At 42.4% G+C, this 18,704-nt stretch overlaps 1 protein-coding gene across 1 annotated transcript in view; it reads left to right on the top strand.

The window, feature by feature from the left end:
- Positions 1 to 435: 435 nt before the first annotated feature.
- UBE2Q2 (ubiquitin conjugating enzyme E2 Q2) overlaps positions 436 to 18,704 on the top strand; it is a 47,109-nt gene continuing 28,840 nt past the window's right edge. The window contains exons 1-2 of the mRNA XM_063169484.1: positions 436 to 691; positions 16,253 to 16,357. Coding sequence (XP_063025554.1) covers positions 506 to 691; positions 16,253 to 16,357 — 291 coding nt within the window. The 5' untranslated portion in view covers positions 436 to 505. The remainder of the gene's footprint in view (positions 692 to 16,252; positions 16,358 to 18,704) is intronic.

Genomic DNA, 18,704 nt, shown 5'->3' with positions numbered 1-18,704 from the left:
TGAGCGATGGGAGAGGAGGAGCAGCAGGGCTGAGCGGTCCCTGCGGTTCGGCACAGGGACCGGAGGGCTGCGAGCCGGGGGCAGGAGGCAGTGCCCGGGCGGGGGGCAGCGGAGCAGGTGCCGCGGGTCAGCCCTGCCGGGCCAGGAGAGCCGGGCGGCGGCCCCGGGGGAGGAGCGGGGCGCGGGCCGGCCCCGGTGCGCGTGTCCCGGGCGCGGGGCCGGGCTAGAGGGAGGAGGGCAGGGCGAGGGCGGGGCGGTTAGCGCGGCTGGCCCGGCCCGCCGGGGAGGAAGGAAGGGAAGGGGAGCGGGCTGCGCTGTTGCCCTTTTAAGCGAGCGAGCGGGCGCCGGAGGCCGGTACAAAGGGAGCTCCGCCGTGCCCCGCCGGCTGGGGCTGCCCCGGCCCCGCCATCTTCCGCCCCGCAGGCGCGGCCGGGGCCAGGGTCGGGCCGGCTGAGTCGGAGGGAGGCGGCGGCAGCGCAGGCCCGGGCCCGGAGATGAGGCCAGGATGTCGGTGTCAGGGCTCAAGGCCGAGCTGAAGTTCCTCGAGTCCATCTTCGACAAGGACCACGAGCGCTTCCGCATCGTCTCCTGGAAGCTGGACGAGCTCCACTGCCAGTTTGTGCTCCTGCCGCCGCCGCCGGGCTCCAGCCCGCAGCCGCCGCCGCCGCTCACCATCCACTGCAACATCACGGTGCGGGGGCTGCGCGGGGCGGGGAGGGCCGGGTACGGCCCGCCCTCGCCATTGTCCGCGGGGCGCGGGGAGGGGGCGCAGCCCCGCCGGGGTGACTCAGCACGGGGGGGCCGCTCCTCAGGGGCTCCGGGCGCCCTCCCCGCTGCCACCATAACAAAAGTTACAGGGGCGGGCGGCCTCGGCCTCTCCTCGTGCGCGGCGGGGGCTCCTCCGGGGGACCTGGGCACGGGGGAAGGACGCGGGCCGGGGCCGCCGCCGCCGCTTTGGGGCCGGGAGCCGCGAGCCGGAACAAAGGGCGGCCGGGCCCGGGGCAGCGGGCACAGAGCCCCGGAGGTAGCAGAGGGGCCCCGCTGCCCGGCCCGGCCCTGCGGCGGCTCGCGGGTCGCCGGTAGCGCCGTGCGCGGGGCCCGAGCGGGCGGCGGGCGGGCGCTTTACCGAGTGCGCCACACGGCCGCGGCCTGGGGCGGGCCCGGCCTCCCCCGCGGGGCAGCCCCAGGCGGCCGCAGCCACGGAAACTTGTCGGTGTCGCCGTCGTGGCGGGGTAAGGCCGAGCCCCCCCTCTGCCGCCGAAGGGCCGCTTTATCATAACGGGGCGTTTAAACTTGTCAGGGCTGCGAGCAGCCGTGTCGAGCTGAGGGTCTGCTGCCTGCCGAGGGCTTTGACGGTTCTCCCTTCTGTGGGTTTTATTTCCCCTTAAATTCGTTTGGCTTAATATTTCTTATATGAGTGGAAGAGAAGCTGAATAAAACGTTCAGTGCTGTGTGACGTGGTAACAATCCTCTGGTTCTTTAGAAGTTTAAGGCCTAAACTTGCAGAAAGATTGAATATGTTGGCATCTGTGACTCGTACAGGAAAGTGCTGGAGGTTCATTTCTGTTGGGTTGGTTGCAGTTCTAGGTGAATTTACGTGTCTTATCAAGATTCAGCTGAACAGTGACATATGGAAACACTTCGGGTGAAAACAGCACGTTTGTGTTTAAGGAAGACAAATTCTACTGCCTTTTTTTGTCTTTGTATGAAAGTTTTAAACACCGTGGTGGTCAAAACATTAGTGTAAATGCAAATATTGTAGTACTGAAAGATGAAAATGTGTGTGCAAACCAGGCAAGTCTAATAATAATCATGACCAGATTCTTACTTGCCTTAAAGTAACTTTATTAAATTAAAGGCGAATTGTTAAGTGGATCTTTCAGTTTTCACAGTTAACTGTTAGGAAAAGTTGCTTCTGTGGTCATGGGACAGGTCTTTGTTTTACTGCGTACTTGTAAAAAATTCTGGGGTTTTATGGTAAAATAAACAAGAAGCGTTGGTGTTCTTGTTTCCAGACGTGACCCATCAGATGATGAATTGTGTGACTTCCTAGAAATATTTTTTATTCAGTAGAGAGTGTTCCATTGCAGAGAAATTTGGCTTTTTATTTCCACATAACGTGATCTACTTCTTGAGTCTCACTCTAAACAATAAAATGAAAGGTCTGATGATTGTGCACCCTTGGTTGCCAGTTGAATTTGATGAGTTATTTCTTCTTTGTTAAGTCACAGCTACCAGGTAAGCCAGCAGTAAGACCTGAAGTTGTTGTGCTCAGGGTTTGTGCTGTGGTGTTTATCTATTTCTGAGACTGCTTTCATTGCAATTACTTCCAATAGTAATTCTTACTGCAAAGAAATAACCCACCTTAGCTGTAGGCCTTTGGTTGAGGTGAGCAGGCAAGAAACCACTTAGATCACTGTTGTCATGTTTGTTAATGAGGAAACAGTGTCTGCAATCTGCTGTTACAGTCACTTGTCCCAAAGGTCTCTCACATGCCATTAGACTTGTGGCATATGAAGTTGCAAAAAGAACAGGAAAAGTGCTCTTTGAAACCTCAGAGCTGAGACTTCTGCTTTGATGAAAGGCTGTGTCTGAGCTTCTTGAAAGTTCTGTTTACAGTTGTCTGTGAGCAGCTTGGTGCTTCTGATGTTGACTAACTTCTTGCTTTTCAAGGCAGGTGGCTACTTTCCCCATCTGTTAAAAATAATGGGGTAGGACAACCTGAGATACAGACATGGCTCCCTTGAAACAAATGGGCAGCAGGTGATAGAGCCAAGAAGAGAAAGCTCATCTCTGGGCTTCCATCCTAGTTCTTTGACATACATTTTAGAATTCTCAAGTGTCACAAAAGTGATTTTTTTTCCTTCCCCTTCCCACTGAATGGAGTCCCTTGGCCCTGACTCCTGATTGCCTCCAGATGTTTTTGTGGGTACTGTAAACTAGGAGAGCCTAAATCTTTTTTTACTGTGCTTCAGTGGCTCTGCAGGTACTGAGGGAACTAGGACTTCAAATAGCAGTAGTAGCATGCAAAGACTGGTAAGGCTGTAAAGTTGTTGGTAAACATGTATTTTTTGGGGAGGCTCTCTACATCAGAAGCTGCTGTCTTAACATTTTGGATTTGCAGAACAAATATGCAGTTTTAGCTGTTTGCTTCTTTAACCCCCATGATACTGATCCAGCCGGGGTATTTCCTTTACTCAGCAAAAGCACCCAGTGGGTTTGTCTGGGTGTTCAAGGATCCTGTTAAGGGGGAAGAGTAAGCACAGAGCTCAATCACCACTTCTTCTCTTTGTGGTTCTGTTAGCATATCTCAGTAGTTTATGTAAAATGACAGCTGTCTAGCAGTGAGTAGAGGTGCTGAGCTTATGGGATGGAGAAATATCTGGTAGGGAAGGAAGCTTTCAGTAGCTAAAAAGTGATCTGATAGCTAAGTTGGCTCTGAAATTCCCAACAAATCTTTTTTCTCTCCAGCCTAGAGGGAAGAGGAAATATTCCTCTGGAGATGTGAGGGAGCATATGTGCTTAGGAACTGTGTAGGTCTCCACAGGTTTTCTGGACTAAAATTCAGAGTTTGAGAAGTCTGCCACTGGCATTTCTCACTGAGATGATTTGTTAATTGTCTCTAGTATAAATGTGTAGAACTGTCAAAGTTTAGTATTGGCTGTAGCATCTCAGGGACACTGTACCTCTGACTCTGAACACTGCTAGAAATTAAAGCAAGGTACATTTTACTTGATAGCTCCTCTGTTTATAAAGTGGCCAAACTTTGTCAGGTCTGTCCTTTACTATTTCTGGTAGTGACCTGTATTAGAGCTTACATGGTTAATCTGATTATTTTAAAGGAGGCACTTAAGGGTGGAGTCATCCCTGTCAGAAATATTGCTGCTTATTCCTGAGAACTGTCCAATTATTGAACTTGTTCAGGCTGTGTACTTTCACATTTCCATTTTGTTATGCCAACAGCAGTGTCTCCATTTGAGGTTTTATTTCTGTTTTCCTCAGGTTTCCATTTTAGTTAACAGCACTATTCCAGTTGATCAAGTTCAATAAACCTTGTCCTGTTCCTCATGTGTTTTGAAATAGTATCAAGCCTATGGCCTTACTTAGAGGAGGGTGTTTATTGATCATGACTTTAGGTAAGTGTCCTTCAGTACAATCTCTGGCTTCAGTTTGGTGCCTTATCAGACTTAGGTCATAGAATTGCAAAGGGTGTGTTAGAATTATTCTGCACTGAAGTTTGGATTGCTGTAAAACATTTTGTATTTTTTGTCATCTCTTCAAAGAGAAACTGGGTATTTATATCTCACCACCCATATGCAAAATTCCTGTTGAAATTCTGTATCCTCAAGTGACCCTTGCAGGTAGAATGGGGGTTTGTGCCAATTCCATGTGGGAGCAGGTTTGCCCTAAATGGATCCAGGGCTGTCGTGTGCAGGGATATCCTTCATACTTCAGCAGTTCAGTTCAGGTGATGTGGCTGACTCAGTAAACTCCTGCCTCTCTGTTGGAAAGAAGCATCTTCTGCTTCTGCTGAAAAATACCCTGCTGCTAAATCAGAGTTAGAAGCTGCTATGAAAGACTTGAAAAGGTTGCTGCCTACAGATAACTGCAATTGATGGGAAAAGACTTTATTTTTCCTTAAAACCAGAATGGATGAAAAGATATTACCTGTGAAGCTTTTGACAAGTTGGGTGTATAACAGAGTGAGTGTATTGGAACCTGGGACAGTTCTTTAAAGATGTAGGATTTTCATATTGAACTCACTCCTAGCTAGTGCCTAGACAGCTGGTAACCTTTTTAACAGGTTATTTATTCGTACACAGAACTAACCACATAATGAAGGAGGCATTCTGTTCCAACCATGGATTTTTATTTTTTATTTTTGTACATCATTAGGCATTTTGTAGTGAGGCTGAGCCTTTTGTCTCGCAGCATGTGGATGTCACGACTGTATAAAATCATACATGGCTTTATTTTGATAACATGTACTTTTTAGCTAGGGTTAGATATACTTGCTGATTTTTAAAAAGGCACTCATGCAACTGTTATCAACCATAACATGCAATAGAAATCGACCAGGCTTAGTATTGTTTTATTTAGCAGACCAAAATTAAGCTAACAAAAAAAAAAAAAAAAATTAAAAGAGTAGTGAGGGGTTTAGTTTCTCCTTTTATGTCAAAACTGTAATTGGAAAAAGAATATCGAAAAAAGGAGTAGGAGGAATCTTTTGTGTCTGCAAGACAAGACCTTTCTGATGCCACAGTCATGTGATGTGTGAAAGGTTGTAACCAGTACTTCAGGACTTAAAAGATGTTTCTGTCTTCCCTACAAGGTATGAAGTGCTTCTGAAATAGCCTAGAAAGCCACAGTGGTGGGCTTCAATATGTTTAGGTCTTAATGCACAGCAAATTGTGCTCTTTTCCAATGGGTTGCTCATGAGTTGATGACAGTAACCTCAGAACTGGGATTGTTGTGGTCCTTGATAGAGCTGTCGGTGCACTTTGGTAATTAAATGAAGTTTTGTAGAAAGAATTACATTCTTTTCACTCAACATCCTTCCTCCTGTGAGCTGTTCAGGAGGTTTTGTCTGTTGGTGCCTTGTTGATATCCTCAACATGTACTGAAAATTGGAATTTTTAGTAAGAACAAAGTGTGATGGTAATAGTGCTGTTTCTTGCAGACCAACAGACGCTGTGTGCCTTGTGGCTGAAGTTGAGTTTGCTGCATTAAGGACCTGGCGTGTAAAAATTCTTATGTTGATCTGGACTGTTTCCCAGTCTGGTTTAGCCGCACAAACATCTGTCCTGTCACAGGAGGGGCACAGCACTGAGTGGGAGCTGCTGCACCCAGCAGTGCTGGCAGAGCCCAGGGTGGCACTTGGGACTGGCCTCTCGTGGGTGCAGTGCCTGGGGTGGCACCAGTGCCTCTGTTCTTACACTGACAGCTGGACCAGACTTAACTGCAAGGTGTTTGTTTACTTGAAAAATCTGGAGACTGCAAGATGCAAAGATAGAGACACTTCTCTAAATAGTGTTGTTATTAGATAAGAAAAAGAGAAGGTGAAGTTTCTTGATAGGAACAAATGTTTGTAGAAGTTGATTAACAGAAATTACTGTTATTTTACTTACGCCTCAGTGTGGACTACTGTTCAGTACTGTCAGGTTGTTTGCCTTTATGTAGTTTTGAAAGGTTGTAAAGGCCTGAATTCTTGTCTGGAGTATTAGGGTTTTTCTTTTTTTCCTTTAAATGGTAATATCCCTTTTTAAGAGACATGATAATTGATGATTTAGTATGTGTTCTACTGTATTTCTTCAGCTACAACCTATGTAGGAGAAGCAAAAATGATCTTTCACCAGCTTCTAGAAGGCAACTGGAAAATCAAATGACTGATTAAAATGGGATGATGCTATTTAGCATTTAGCTCTTCCATCAGTCTGCCTGTGTGCAGAACAATTGAAGCTAATATGATCACAGTAGTTCTGAGTTGATCTCTGGTGGAATCCAGCACACCAGTATGTCTTATTTATGTCTTGTGTCCAGCTGGAATCTCTAAGCATGGTATAAAAATAATGACCTTACATGTGGGGATTTTTTTCTTTATCTCTTGCTTACAAGACATCTTGGTGTACTAAGTGCTGTAAAACAGCTAATACATGATTTCTGAAGATTTAGTATGAACTGTGTTCTCCTTTCTCTCAGACCTTACAATCTTTTGACCCCTTGCAGCAAAGGAATTCAGTACAGTTGGAGATCCTGCAGTAGCTTCTTCAGTGTGTATTCAGGAGGGCAGGAGCATAAGCTCTGTTAGAACTTGTATAGTGGCATTAGAAAAAAATCAAAGCGTTCCTGAGCAGTGGTGTTCAAGATACCACAGGCTTCCTTGAATTTTTGAAGTAGGAAATAACTGTGGTAAGAGTTGTGGTATTAAACTTATTAATGGTAAACGCTGGTTGAACTCAGTGGTACTGAAATTTTGCATGTGGGGGACAAAGTTCCATCCAAGTGGCTGCAGTCTGTGGCTCAGCAGCATCAGGGCAGCTCTGTACAGGGCAGCTCTGTGAAAGGAGAACTGGGGAGGCTGCTGAGTGGCAGCTGGAATGCTCTCAGGGGTAAGGGGCAGCAGGACCTCCCTCAGCCATGCACGACAATAAAAAGTTCTTCTGCCTGCAGGTGTGTCTGGAGTACAGCAATTTTGCAAAGGGAAAAGGTGCAAAAGAGGAAGATGGCTCTCAGAGAGGCGAAGGGGCACAGATAGAAGATGATGCTGAGTGGTTTGAATGCTTAAAGGATGTAAATTCCTGAAGTTAGAAGAAGGGGAAGCCTGGATCTTTTGGGTGACAATAGAGGTGATGCCAGAATTTGCATACTGTGGGGTAACTGTGTACTGTGATAAAGGTGAGGGCAGGTCTGCAAGAAAACTTTCTGGAGTTAAGCTGGTGAGAGAGGGATATGTCACAACTTAGTTATAACCAGTTCTTCTGTTCTAGCCATACTAGAAGCCATTTCTTATTACTCAGGCTTTGTGACACTCATGCTGATGATAACTGGCCTGTATAGTTCCAGAAGTAAGTAATTAATAACTCTTGATGATTGGAATGTGTTGATAATTTGTTTCATGTAACTGGACTTCTGCAGGAATTTGGACACATCAGATTCTGTGCTGGTAGTAAAGAGTATTGCAGAATCAGGTATTTTGTAAATCTTTCTCTTGAGCCCATGTGTGTAGCTGCTCTTGGGTAAAGCACTGCCAGCTTGAGTGTGTGTGTAATGTGTGCATTAAAGAGAACCCCTTGTGTCTGAGGGCTCCCAAACAACCAGCCTCTGACAACTGGCAAGCTGAGGGTATGAGCACACAGTGGGGTTTTGTGTGTGAGGAGCAGGATAGCTTCATCCTGCTGCTGTGAGGTGTAGTAATAAAAGCCTGCACCTAGTCTCAGGTCTGCAGACGCGTTCCCAGTAAGCAAGGCACTCAGTCTGCAGCAGTGCTGTGTGCTTTGCTCAGTTTTGAGTGTGGAGGATGTTTAACTTTAGTTTTTGCTGTTAACATTGGCAGAGCAATGCTCCTAAACTCCCTTAGGCTGGCCCTCCACGATAGTGTACATATTCAGAGAGTGCTTGCTTCTCCAGAACAGCCGACTTGCTATGCTGTTAATGGAGTCCTGTAGTGTTGAGTTGTGTTTGAGCAGTAGTTCAGTAACATTTGGTGGATTTTTAGTTTGGGTCTGGACAAAAGTGTGAGGAATGTTTGGGGTTTTTTTCTGTGAATTTCCTTGAGTGGAGAGATTACATGCTGCATTAGGATGATGTGGAGAGTAAAATGCTGCTTCGCAGTGATAAACAGTAATTATGTTTTGTCAGAATAGTGCATTTTTTTTCTTTTATGCTCCAAATTCATGCTTTAATTCTGTGTAGTTTAGTTCCACTGGACAAGTACCCTCCTGCCTTTTGCTTGGTATGGAGCGAGAACGAGGTTGTGGCAGCTGATAAGAGAATCTGATAAGCCTGTTTTTCCCAGGGTTGTGTGCAATTTCACGTATGGGAATTGGCTGTTGGGACATTTTGCATAGATTAAGTAATTTGAAGAGCAGCTGGCCATAAAAACTTGACCATTGTGGATTATATGTAAGAATGTAAGAATTATAATGCCACATTTGCATTGCATCACAATGTTTGTGACCATTTGAAGTCATGTTCTGTGCCTTTTCCACTTTGGTTGTAGATGTTTTGGCTTCTTATCAGGTAGTGATGTTTTGAGCAGTGAGAGATGTGTGTGCCTGGACAGAGAGATATGGAAGTAAAACACTTAAGTATCTTTGATTATTCCACAAACTCTGAAGTTACTGGCTTCTTGGATGTGTCTGTTTGAAAGCAGCAGTTGCTGAAGTTTTCAGGATTTTTTTTTTCTTCAAAGTGTTATTTTCTGTCTTGGGTATATAAAAAATTTTAAGAAGTTAGATTCCTTAATAATTTCAAGAGAATTGTCAGCTTGGGTTGAACTGGAAATTAGTGCAGGTGAAGAAGCAGATTACAAACTGCTTGGATTTTGGAATAATTTGTACACAAGTGAATTGCCATGGAAATACTGTCCCTTAGTTCTGTGGTGGTTGTCAGTGAAGATTGGCTCTTACAGATGCTGCTGCATCTGTATATTGCAAAAAGTGTTCCATGCTCTGAGTTGATTCAGATCCATGCTGCAGTCCCTGTGCACTCGTGCAGAAGGGGCTGGAGAAGGTGCAGTGTGAGAGCAGCACACGTGTGCCTGTGACACCTGATGTGACAGCAGGGCAGTGGCTTTGCTCTCTGAGGGGGTCTCCAGAACCATTCTGTGTGTTCACAACAAACCTTTCCTCCTGGTTACTTTTGTGGTAGCCATCTGCAATTGGTACAACTTGTCTGTACAGAGAACTGTATTTTTATTTGGGACAATTTATGGCTGCAGAGTGAATCTTACTGGCATCTGTAGAGTTATGGTTTGTTATGGTCTTTCTGCTCCATGAGACACGTACCTTTGACCCTCTGGTCTCTAGCATGGCTGTGTTTAACAACGTGAACAATTCCAGAACAAGGTCCTCTGCTACCTTTGCCTCCTTCCCTGGAGAGTGTGTGGGAGAGGCCAGCTGTGACCCCGTCAGTTGTGTGGGTTTAATGTGCTCCTGCAGGTTTTGGCTTCTGCAGCACTGAGCGTATTACAGAACTGACATAGAACAGGATTAGGGGATTCTTTCACCTTCTCCTGCAAAGGTGCAGGGTGATTAAGCTCTTGCAATCCCAGGGATCCTACCAAAGGATGATGCTTCACTGGGATTGTCATGTATAGGCTGTAGCTGTCAATACAGCCATTAAATTTGAGAGCAGAATTGCAGTAATTTGGGATGTTGTAGAGGGAGATGTGTATTTCAGACAGCTGAACTTGGTGCCTTAGTAAGTGCAGGATTTATAACAAGTGTTCTCACTGAACTGAGGCTGTCAGGCTTTAGGGAGGATGGAAGAAAAGTAAAGCAATTCAGGCTGGCTTTTGGGCAAGTGAATAGCATGTTATATACAATTTTAAAATTCAAGAAAAAAGCAAGTTCCTCTTGTTTGGTAGTGATGTTTAAAATTCACTTTGCTTCCTTGCTACCACAGATACTAAACTTAATTTTAAATCCTCCATTGCAAACAGTTTTCTTATCTTTTAGAACTCGGGATCACTGACATATTTGATTCTTTAAGACATGACAATTTTTTTCATATCTAAAAGTGCAAATGTTAGAGTATTGTAGTGTTCAATGACTTGATCTACACAACACAGCAAATGGTAGTGTCTGAATATTTGAAAATAAAAATTTGGGGTGTTTAAGTAACAGGAGGTTTCTGGGAAATAGTTTGACTTGGATTCCTTTCAATGACAGTGATTCTTCATGCTTTCTTCTTTCTTAGTTATTATAAAGGATTGATTGAGAGGGCAGATGAAAATCTGCTGGTTTTTAAAGGTTCTTAAGCCTGTGGATTTCACTGGCACTTGAGCTGCTAGTGATAGAAAATGCTTGCTGCTTCTTAAGCTGCCTTTGGAAAATTTGGCCTCTAATAATGGGAAACAATCTGTCAGTTGTGTAATCACAACTAATGCTGTTTTAAGTAGCTGTAAGTACTAGTGTTTTATGGTCACCAAGCTAAACTTTAGCTTTAAGAATATCTTCTGAAATCCTGATATTTTTGTTAATATTAACTCTGTGGGTTTTTTCTCTAAAGGCAGCTTGATACAGATGGAAAAATAAGTAGTGAATAATTGACTAACAATTGCAAATAACATGTACTAAAGTGTACCTAATTGTTGTTTATTCTTCAGTATTGAATGTTCGTGTAGGATGTATATATGACTGTTAATAGAGATCTGATTCTGCTGTTTAATTAAATGGACAAAGTTGGAAAGCCATCTGTGATTTGTAATCAATTATTTGGCACGTGTTTATAGCTGCAAATGTATTCACCTTGAGAAGATTGTATTAGGCCTCTGAGATGTCTTGTTCCATTAGGATTTACTTCATTACCAAGATTTGGGTGAGCAAGAATGGTCTCTTTCCAGCCTTCTCTGAGTATTTAAGCAGGTTAAAAGACCTGCTTTTTTGTAAGTAAAGGAGGGTGAAGAAAAATTTTGGGACTGAGAAAATAATATTAGAAGGACTGTTAGGAAAATTCCCTAAGTTTTGGCTGTATCTGGTATGAAAAGAATAGAACTAGGTTCTGTCTATGATGGGGATTTTGTGAAAACTAACAAACAGAAAAGAAACAAAACTGGTTCAAATTTATTCAGACAGTATGTTAAGGATTTTTAAAAGAAACCACCCCCACACTTTTTCCATTTAGTATTATTGGGAAATTAAAGAAAATTAAGAACTGTCACCATGTCATTGTGATTTTAAATCATGATGCAGTAGCCCTGTCTTTAAATGTATGTTCCTGCCATTTAGCTGTGATAAAATGGCTCAGTTGTGTACAAGGAGAGATGATTACTCTTTTGCCTTGTAGCAGACTGCAAGTACAGGTTGTTCTAATGTTAAGACTGAGAGGAAGATGTTTTGTTTTGATTTAGCAACATCACAATTCTAAAAGCATTGTAGTAATTTAGAAATGTCTCATTTAAAAGTCTCTTGCTGATGTCAAAATCGTGTCACTGTAGCTTTAGAAAGCAGGCTGAAGATTATATAACGTGGCAAGGAAACGGCCTTATTGTTAAGGATGAGAAAGCTTAGATAGGATATACTTAGATGACAGATCCTGCCCGGGAAAAGCTGTCTTAATGTGTGTGTTCCTGGAATCTTCTGTCACATTTTGCTGCTTTATTTTTTATTTTTTTTTTGTCCTTTGGTTAGCAAAATTAATAAATGTAAGTAGAGCTCTTACAGAGGATGTAATGGAATGTCTGAACAGTGAGATCCCGTGTGTATTCTTCTAACACAGTGGTTTTTCTAAATGATTTTGATCAGTTTTGAAATTGTTCCCATGACAGGAGTGCAGGGCTTTATCCCCTTTGTATTTTGTGTGTTTATTAGCGGGCTAAATTCTTTCACCGCGTTCTGTCACAGAAGCGTTTGCGTTCACAAAGCTCCCAGTCTGTCCTGCTGCTGATACAAAGAGTCTCTAGAAGTGATGATGCCATGAATTGTAATTGTATCTGTGCTGCTGTAAACATCCTGCCTTTGTCCTGCCGTGCAGGGAGGTGTGATGTCACTGCCGTCTGTCACTGCTGTGCCCACAGCCCTGCCTGGGCAGTGAGCCCCTGCCTGCGCTTGTGGAGAGCAGCAAAAAGCAGCACTTACATAAAACATCTCCAGTGCTGAGTATGGGGAGAGCTGTGCAGCTGAGAGAGATTATGGAGACAAAACCACTGCAAGGCAGCTCTCTAATGAGAGACCCACAGTAATGGGGCTTTTTAGCCACTGACAATTAATAGCAAAATAATTGCTATTTTAGGGTTCCTCTCATGAAATGTCTTTGAGAAGCCTGTGTTCCTTACATGGCACAACAGCTCAAACCCACCTCTTATCTCTGTAGCATGCAGATACAGAAAAAAAAGCTGCCTTAATTCTCTCAACAGAATTAGCTCATGTGAAGTTCAGTTGTTTGACCTTACAAGCCACAAGCTTAGCTGTAAGTTGCCTGCTGTGGTTATTACAAACTCATGAGCCTTTTTATATCTCAAGTTCAGAATGTTGGAAGTTCATGTGTGAATTCTGTATTTCAAAATATAGTGACTCATATCCGCGTGGAAATCAGCTGTTCCAAAAATATGGATTACTTACAGATCTAAAGAAACTTAATTCCATTTATATTTTTAATTAAATGAATATATTTATAAGTAAGTGTGAAGAATTAAGCGTGGCAACAAAACAGGTTTAATTGAATTTGTATTTTAATATTAATCATTGGTTGTGAAAAAGTTGGAATGTGTAATTAAGTAATTATTTGCCAGAAATCTAAAACTTGAAGTATTTTCTGATACAGCTGAGTAAATGTGCTTGCAGTGTTAAAGATGATCCTTTCTGAGCAGTGTGCTCTTTCATTCATGTTTCAAAAGCTCGATCAGGCTAAAAATTTGAATGGCTAATAATTTTTAGGACCTAGTCATTCATGTGTGCTGTACACTAATAATCCAGGCAGTATCGAGTCCTTGTAGGTTTTCTCACCTGTGGGAGGAGAGGGCAGGGCCTTGTTTTCAGGGCACGAAATGGAGAGAGTGTAAACCATGAGTAAGAGCTGTCAGTGAGAGCAGGAGGCAGCAGCACGTTCAAGTAGCCACTGCAGTGTATTTAAACTCACAGTGGGATTGCTTGATCATCAGATCTGCACTGTCAGTCATGTCCCTGGCTGATGACAGACATGCTGCAAGTGTTCTGGACAGGCCCACAGACTGCAACAGATACTGGTTGCAATAAAGAGTGTCCTACTGTGGGGTTGTTCCTTAAATTCTTCAGGGGGAGAAATAAAATTGTCAGAAAGAAGGAATATAGACAGGGAAGAGTTGAGTTCCACTTTCTAAGCAGTCTTTGGATTCCAGATACAGTTTAGGAGAGAGGATTAGCAGGTGTTTGTCTTCTATAAATCTTTGCAATTAATAGCATAATTTTAGAAAAGGACTGGGCTAACATAATTTTAAAAATGCTTGATTAAAAAAAAAAAAGCCAAAAATACCTCTTAACAGAATGGTGCATGCATGCACAGCCCAAATGTGACTCTTTCTGGAGAATATTTTTATTCTGTTGAGTCTGAGGATTTTAAAGAAATGGATGACTTGGTGAACCTTGAAGGGGATGTTGCTTGCTCTTTGTGTTTCTTGATGGGAATGTTGGTGTAATCTAAAGTCATGGTAGTAGTGTTTACCCCACTGCCTTTTTCTTAGCTTCATGAGCTGGACAGAGAAGTTTGGGTCTCAGGAGCAGCTGGGTGAAACAAGCATTCAGGCAGTGGGGCCACAGTTAGCAGAGATTCCCTTGTGCTGTTCCCCCTGCACATCTGGATCAGTGTGCAGTGGCAGAGGCTTGAGGTGAGAAGCCTTTGCTTCGGCACCAGTGCAGAAGACTTCACAGGTAGGCTGCATGTTATTAAAAATGAGCGAGATGTTATCAGTACAAAACCTGAAATATCTGTAATGAAGTTTAGCTCCTAAAAATAACAGTTTAGAAACCCAGTGGTGATGGGGAATTCAGCCTTGTTTCTCCCACAGACATAGTGGTTAATCTGTTAAGTGAAACTGAGGAGAAAATACACTCTTCTGAAGCACTGTGTTATGTAAAGGAGGAGGGTGATTAAACCACATTGGTAAGCCTGCCTTAGCTGTAAATCTGGGCAAGCTGGACTTTCCTGATAGGTCTTTGAGATGTTAGACCTTTGTTAATCAAGAATAGATATTCAAAGGTCTCTGCTTTGTGGGAGAGCAGCAGAAGGGAATCTCTGCTAACTGTGGCCCCACTGCCTGAATACTTGTTTCACCTGGCTGTTCTTGAGACCCAAACTTCTCTTTCCAACTCATGAAGTTAAAAGAAAGGCAGTGGGGTAAACACTACTGCCATGACTTTAGATTACACCAACATTCCCAGAAATACAAAGAGCAACTGAAGTATAGGATAGTGTTCTTTGAAGTGAAGCTGAAAGATGTCTTTTCATAAATTCCTTTAAGGAATTTTTAGCTGTGATTTAGAAAAAAAAGAAAAAAATGTAAACTTGAGGGGATTGAACTTGTTAAAAAATAAGTTTATGTAGATGCTTCAGTTTACAGGTGGGATTTTAGACCTCTCTATCTAGAACTTCTCTGGAGTATGGTGTCAGTCTGTTTTGCCAAAGCTGGTGCCCTTTAGTCATATGCCTTCATTTATGGGGTTCAGCACTTCATACAGAAGGTCAGTTAGGAAATATGCTTTATTAAAAGCCAGTTCTGACATGCTTTCTTCATGTATTTTTCTCGTTTTCAAACCTTGCCTGTTAACTGTTGAAGAATGAAGCATAATTTATTGTCTCTGGAATGAGAAAGATGGATTTTTTCCCTTTTCAACTGCAGTGAGGGAAATGAATGAAAATTCCCTCATTATTTTGTAAGACCCGGGGATATGAAGATAATATCTGGGTGATAAAACTGAGGTTCAGCAATTTGTCCTCAGCTACTAAAATTTAATTGAAAGAGTGAGAAGTGGAGAATGCCTTTAATAACTAAAGCAAAACAAGTAAAATCCACACACATCAATGATATGAAGGGACACTTACTGTTGAGTTGGAAGCTATATGGTATTTTCCATCCTCACAATTTTACCAAACCTGCGTGAGGAGAAAAATTGAGTTGGTTTTTAGAATGTCTGAGCAAGAGCCAAGGGCTTTCTGTTTACCTTTCTGTAGCCGGGATACAGCTTTGGAAGGGCTGCATGCTCTGGCACCTGTGAGCAGCTGTGGGTCACATCTCTTCCATGGGTTCCATGTGCCCAAACCACGGCTTGTTGTGGAAAATGGAGCACACTTGTAATGCTGTGAGCTCATTTGTGTCACCTGGCTGTGTCCTGGCACCTCCTGCCAGCTGTGGGACTCTGGGTGGAATGGAGTTACTCTGTGAGCTCTCCTGGATTCAGGGTACTGCTTGAGAGATCTTCAACAGTGGAATGTCCTCAGTGAGCCTTAGTGGCACAAAGATAAAATGGCACATTTTATCTGTCAATAAACTGTGAGCTACCAGTTAAACTGTCCTCCAGGGTAGGGCATTTAAGGTGCATTGCTTTTGGCTGAGGGTCGGTGCCTGAAGAGTTTCAATAATCCTGTTTGGGGAGGAAATCTAAAGGTACCAACTTTTATCACTTTCACAACTTTCTTTGCAGGCAGCTGTGTTTTTATGAAAAATCAGCATCAATTTTATTCTTTGACATGTGCTACTTGTGATTCCATTTTTTGCTAATTATTACCCATACGACATTCTTAAATTTATCCCTCCTGCCCTACCTGCCCCCAAGGTTTTAAACATTTCAACACTGTTTCTTATGTATATCCATCATCTGAGAGACAAAAATAGGTTGAAATACTAGAAGAACCAGTTGGCTGGATTTCTTTCAATATCTTTTGCATTAGCTAAAGATGTGGTGTTAAAAGCTTCTGTGTTACCTGACATAGAGTAAGATTAAAGGCAATATTAACACTGTGTTATGAAATTTTGGGGGTAAATTATTTTTAAAGCTTTGGGATTTTTTGCTTATTTGTTCGGTCTTGTGTTTTGTTTTTTGGTTTTTTTTTTTAACAGGAATCTTACCCCTCTTCATCACCAATATGGTTTGTAGAATCAGATGACCCAAACCTGACTTCAGTCTTAGAGCGTTTAGAAGATATTAAGAAGAGCAATACTCTGGTGAGTGAAGTATTTTGGTTATTTTGGACATTTACTTGGGATTGTGGGCTTACTTGGCTTTGTCACGTTAACGAGCAGATCAGCTAGTTCAGTTTTAGGGTTATTTGGGGGATTTTATAAACACAACTTTCTCTTCCAAAGAGCTTAGGAGCCAAAAGTAATCCAAAAGATTTGAGGCAAGAAGGAAAAGGTAACTTCTTTTAGAGAGTAAGGTTTCAGTCCCAGTAACGAGTGTGATGTTTTAAGTATTTATGAAAATAATTAAACAGTGAAGTGGATGAAAATGTTAAAACTGCTGAATAAGACAGCTGTTGTAGAGTTTTCTTTGCACAGAAAACTCTAGCAGAGGCAAAACTTTGTGCTCTTGAGAATCTATATTCTCCAAACCGTGACTCTAATACCAAGAATTCTTGGTTTTTTTAATCTTTTCCTTCTTTCAAGGGAAACTTGACCTGAGAGCTTCTGGTTCATCAGAAAGTTTCTTAGGTACTGATACATTTAAGCAGTGTTGTGACTTTGGACAATTGCTACTTAAAGGAAATCTTTGTGTACAGATTCCGATGGCTGTGTTGTATTTCAGAAAACTCAAGCATTGTATCTTACTTAAATAAGTGAGTTCACTTTCATGTAGTGATGGGAGCTCAGAGGAAACAGGCACATTAATATAAAAATTAATTTCTTAGTCTCTCTAGGAAACTGCCCTTGGAAATAAATTTCAGTACAAATGCAGTTTGTGCCTCAAAAAGGAGTATTGCAGCATACTGACAAAGTCAGGTGATCTTTATTAATAGATTATATTAACATTTTGTGTTTATTTTGGTGGACATGAATGTAATTCACACTAAACAATCAGAATACTACTTATTGCATGGATTATGTGCTTTGTATTTATCTGGTTGGGGAAAATTGGGAATGTTCTTTCTTTGGAAAACCCACTACTTGTTATGTTTCTGGGATAACGTTTACCTAGGATACCCAGCCTTACGTAAAAATGTACAAGTGTCCTTTTCTGAAGATAGTTTGCATCTGAAGATAGGTTGTGTTTGACTTCTAGCAAAAATAATTAGGAAACTAATAAAAGCGAGTCTTTGTGGGCCTTGCCATAATTAAAAATAATTGTAAAGGGACGTTAGGACTTCCATGCATTTTGTTGGATCTGATTGCACAACGTGTACATCTCTGTATTTTCTACTTCAACCTATGATTTGACTGAACTACATTCAGAAGAATATTATAAATCTTAGTCTTTAAGCTTTGCCTGGAAAGGGGCAGTAGCAGAAAATCTGGCTAAATGAGCTTTTTGCTTAAAGACACTTTCAGAAGATTGTGCAGCTTGAAGCTGGTGTGGCTGATATTCAGTCTAAAGGTTCTGAACAAGGTATTTATTTCCTGTGTGCAGCTGCCTGCAAGAGGCTGCAAAGCTTTGTTGTAAACATGCATGGGACTCGCTGTGCTGAATTGCATATGCACACAGACTGCTTATGAAGCTGGTAGGAAAACAGCTTCTGCTATCAAGATTGTACTTGCCCATGTAAAAAAGCTGCTGGGTTGCTGTAATAGACACCTGTGATGGCCCATTGGTTTCTCAGGAATCCACCCTGCTTTGTGCTGTGCCAAGGTGAAGGCAGATGGGAGTGGTTGAGGAGACAAGTACTTGCACCACAGAATCTGATTTCTTTTTTTGCTCCAAAGACATGGCTTGTGACTTTTTAATTTGGTTTTTTTTTTTTCTTCTCCTTCAACTCTTCCCCATAGAACTCCGTCCCTTTCAGTGGCATGGAGCACTCACACAGAGACTTTGCAGCAAACTAAGAAGGGATAGAGGACTACAAATCCAAAGGCTTCTTATTTATCACAGTCTCATAAAAATTCACTTAGTTTAATTTAGAATAATCTAGAATGTTTCAAACTAGCTTTCATTTAATTTACTGCAGATAAAGGATCATTAGTGCCGTGTTGCTCTAAATTCAGAGTTACTGGAGCAGTCAGATTTTGAATGGAAGGAGGCATAGGACTCTTCCAGGAGCTCAGCTGTGCTAAAGGCAGTGCTAGCACATGTACCCTGGTTTAGCCTTTGGTATTCTACTGCCCTTTCTACCTGCTTTGTAACATGGCACAGGTGTCAGCTGTTGGGAAACTGAAGAATATGCTCTTCAGGCATAAATGTTTGACATGTGGAAGCCTTGTCATTTGACATGGTAACACAAAAATTGATTTATGATGTTGAAATCCTACATGTGTTTCCTGGAAAATCTTCTGTGGGTCTGGAACTGTGGTAGTTATCTTGCCACCAGCATGTTGCTTTTACTATGAAAATTTGTCAAAATACTAAAAATGTTGAAAGGTT

This window comes from Melospiza melodia, chromosome 15 (genome assembly GCF_035770615.1).
Source record: "Melospiza melodia melodia isolate bMelMel2 chromosome 15, bMelMel2.pri, whole genome shotgun sequence".
NCBI lineage: Eukaryota > Metazoa > Chordata > Aves > Passeriformes > Passerellidae > Melospiza > Melospiza melodia.
Note: the sequence above shows the minus strand (reverse complement) of the source record. Positions and strands in the feature narration are given on the sequence as shown.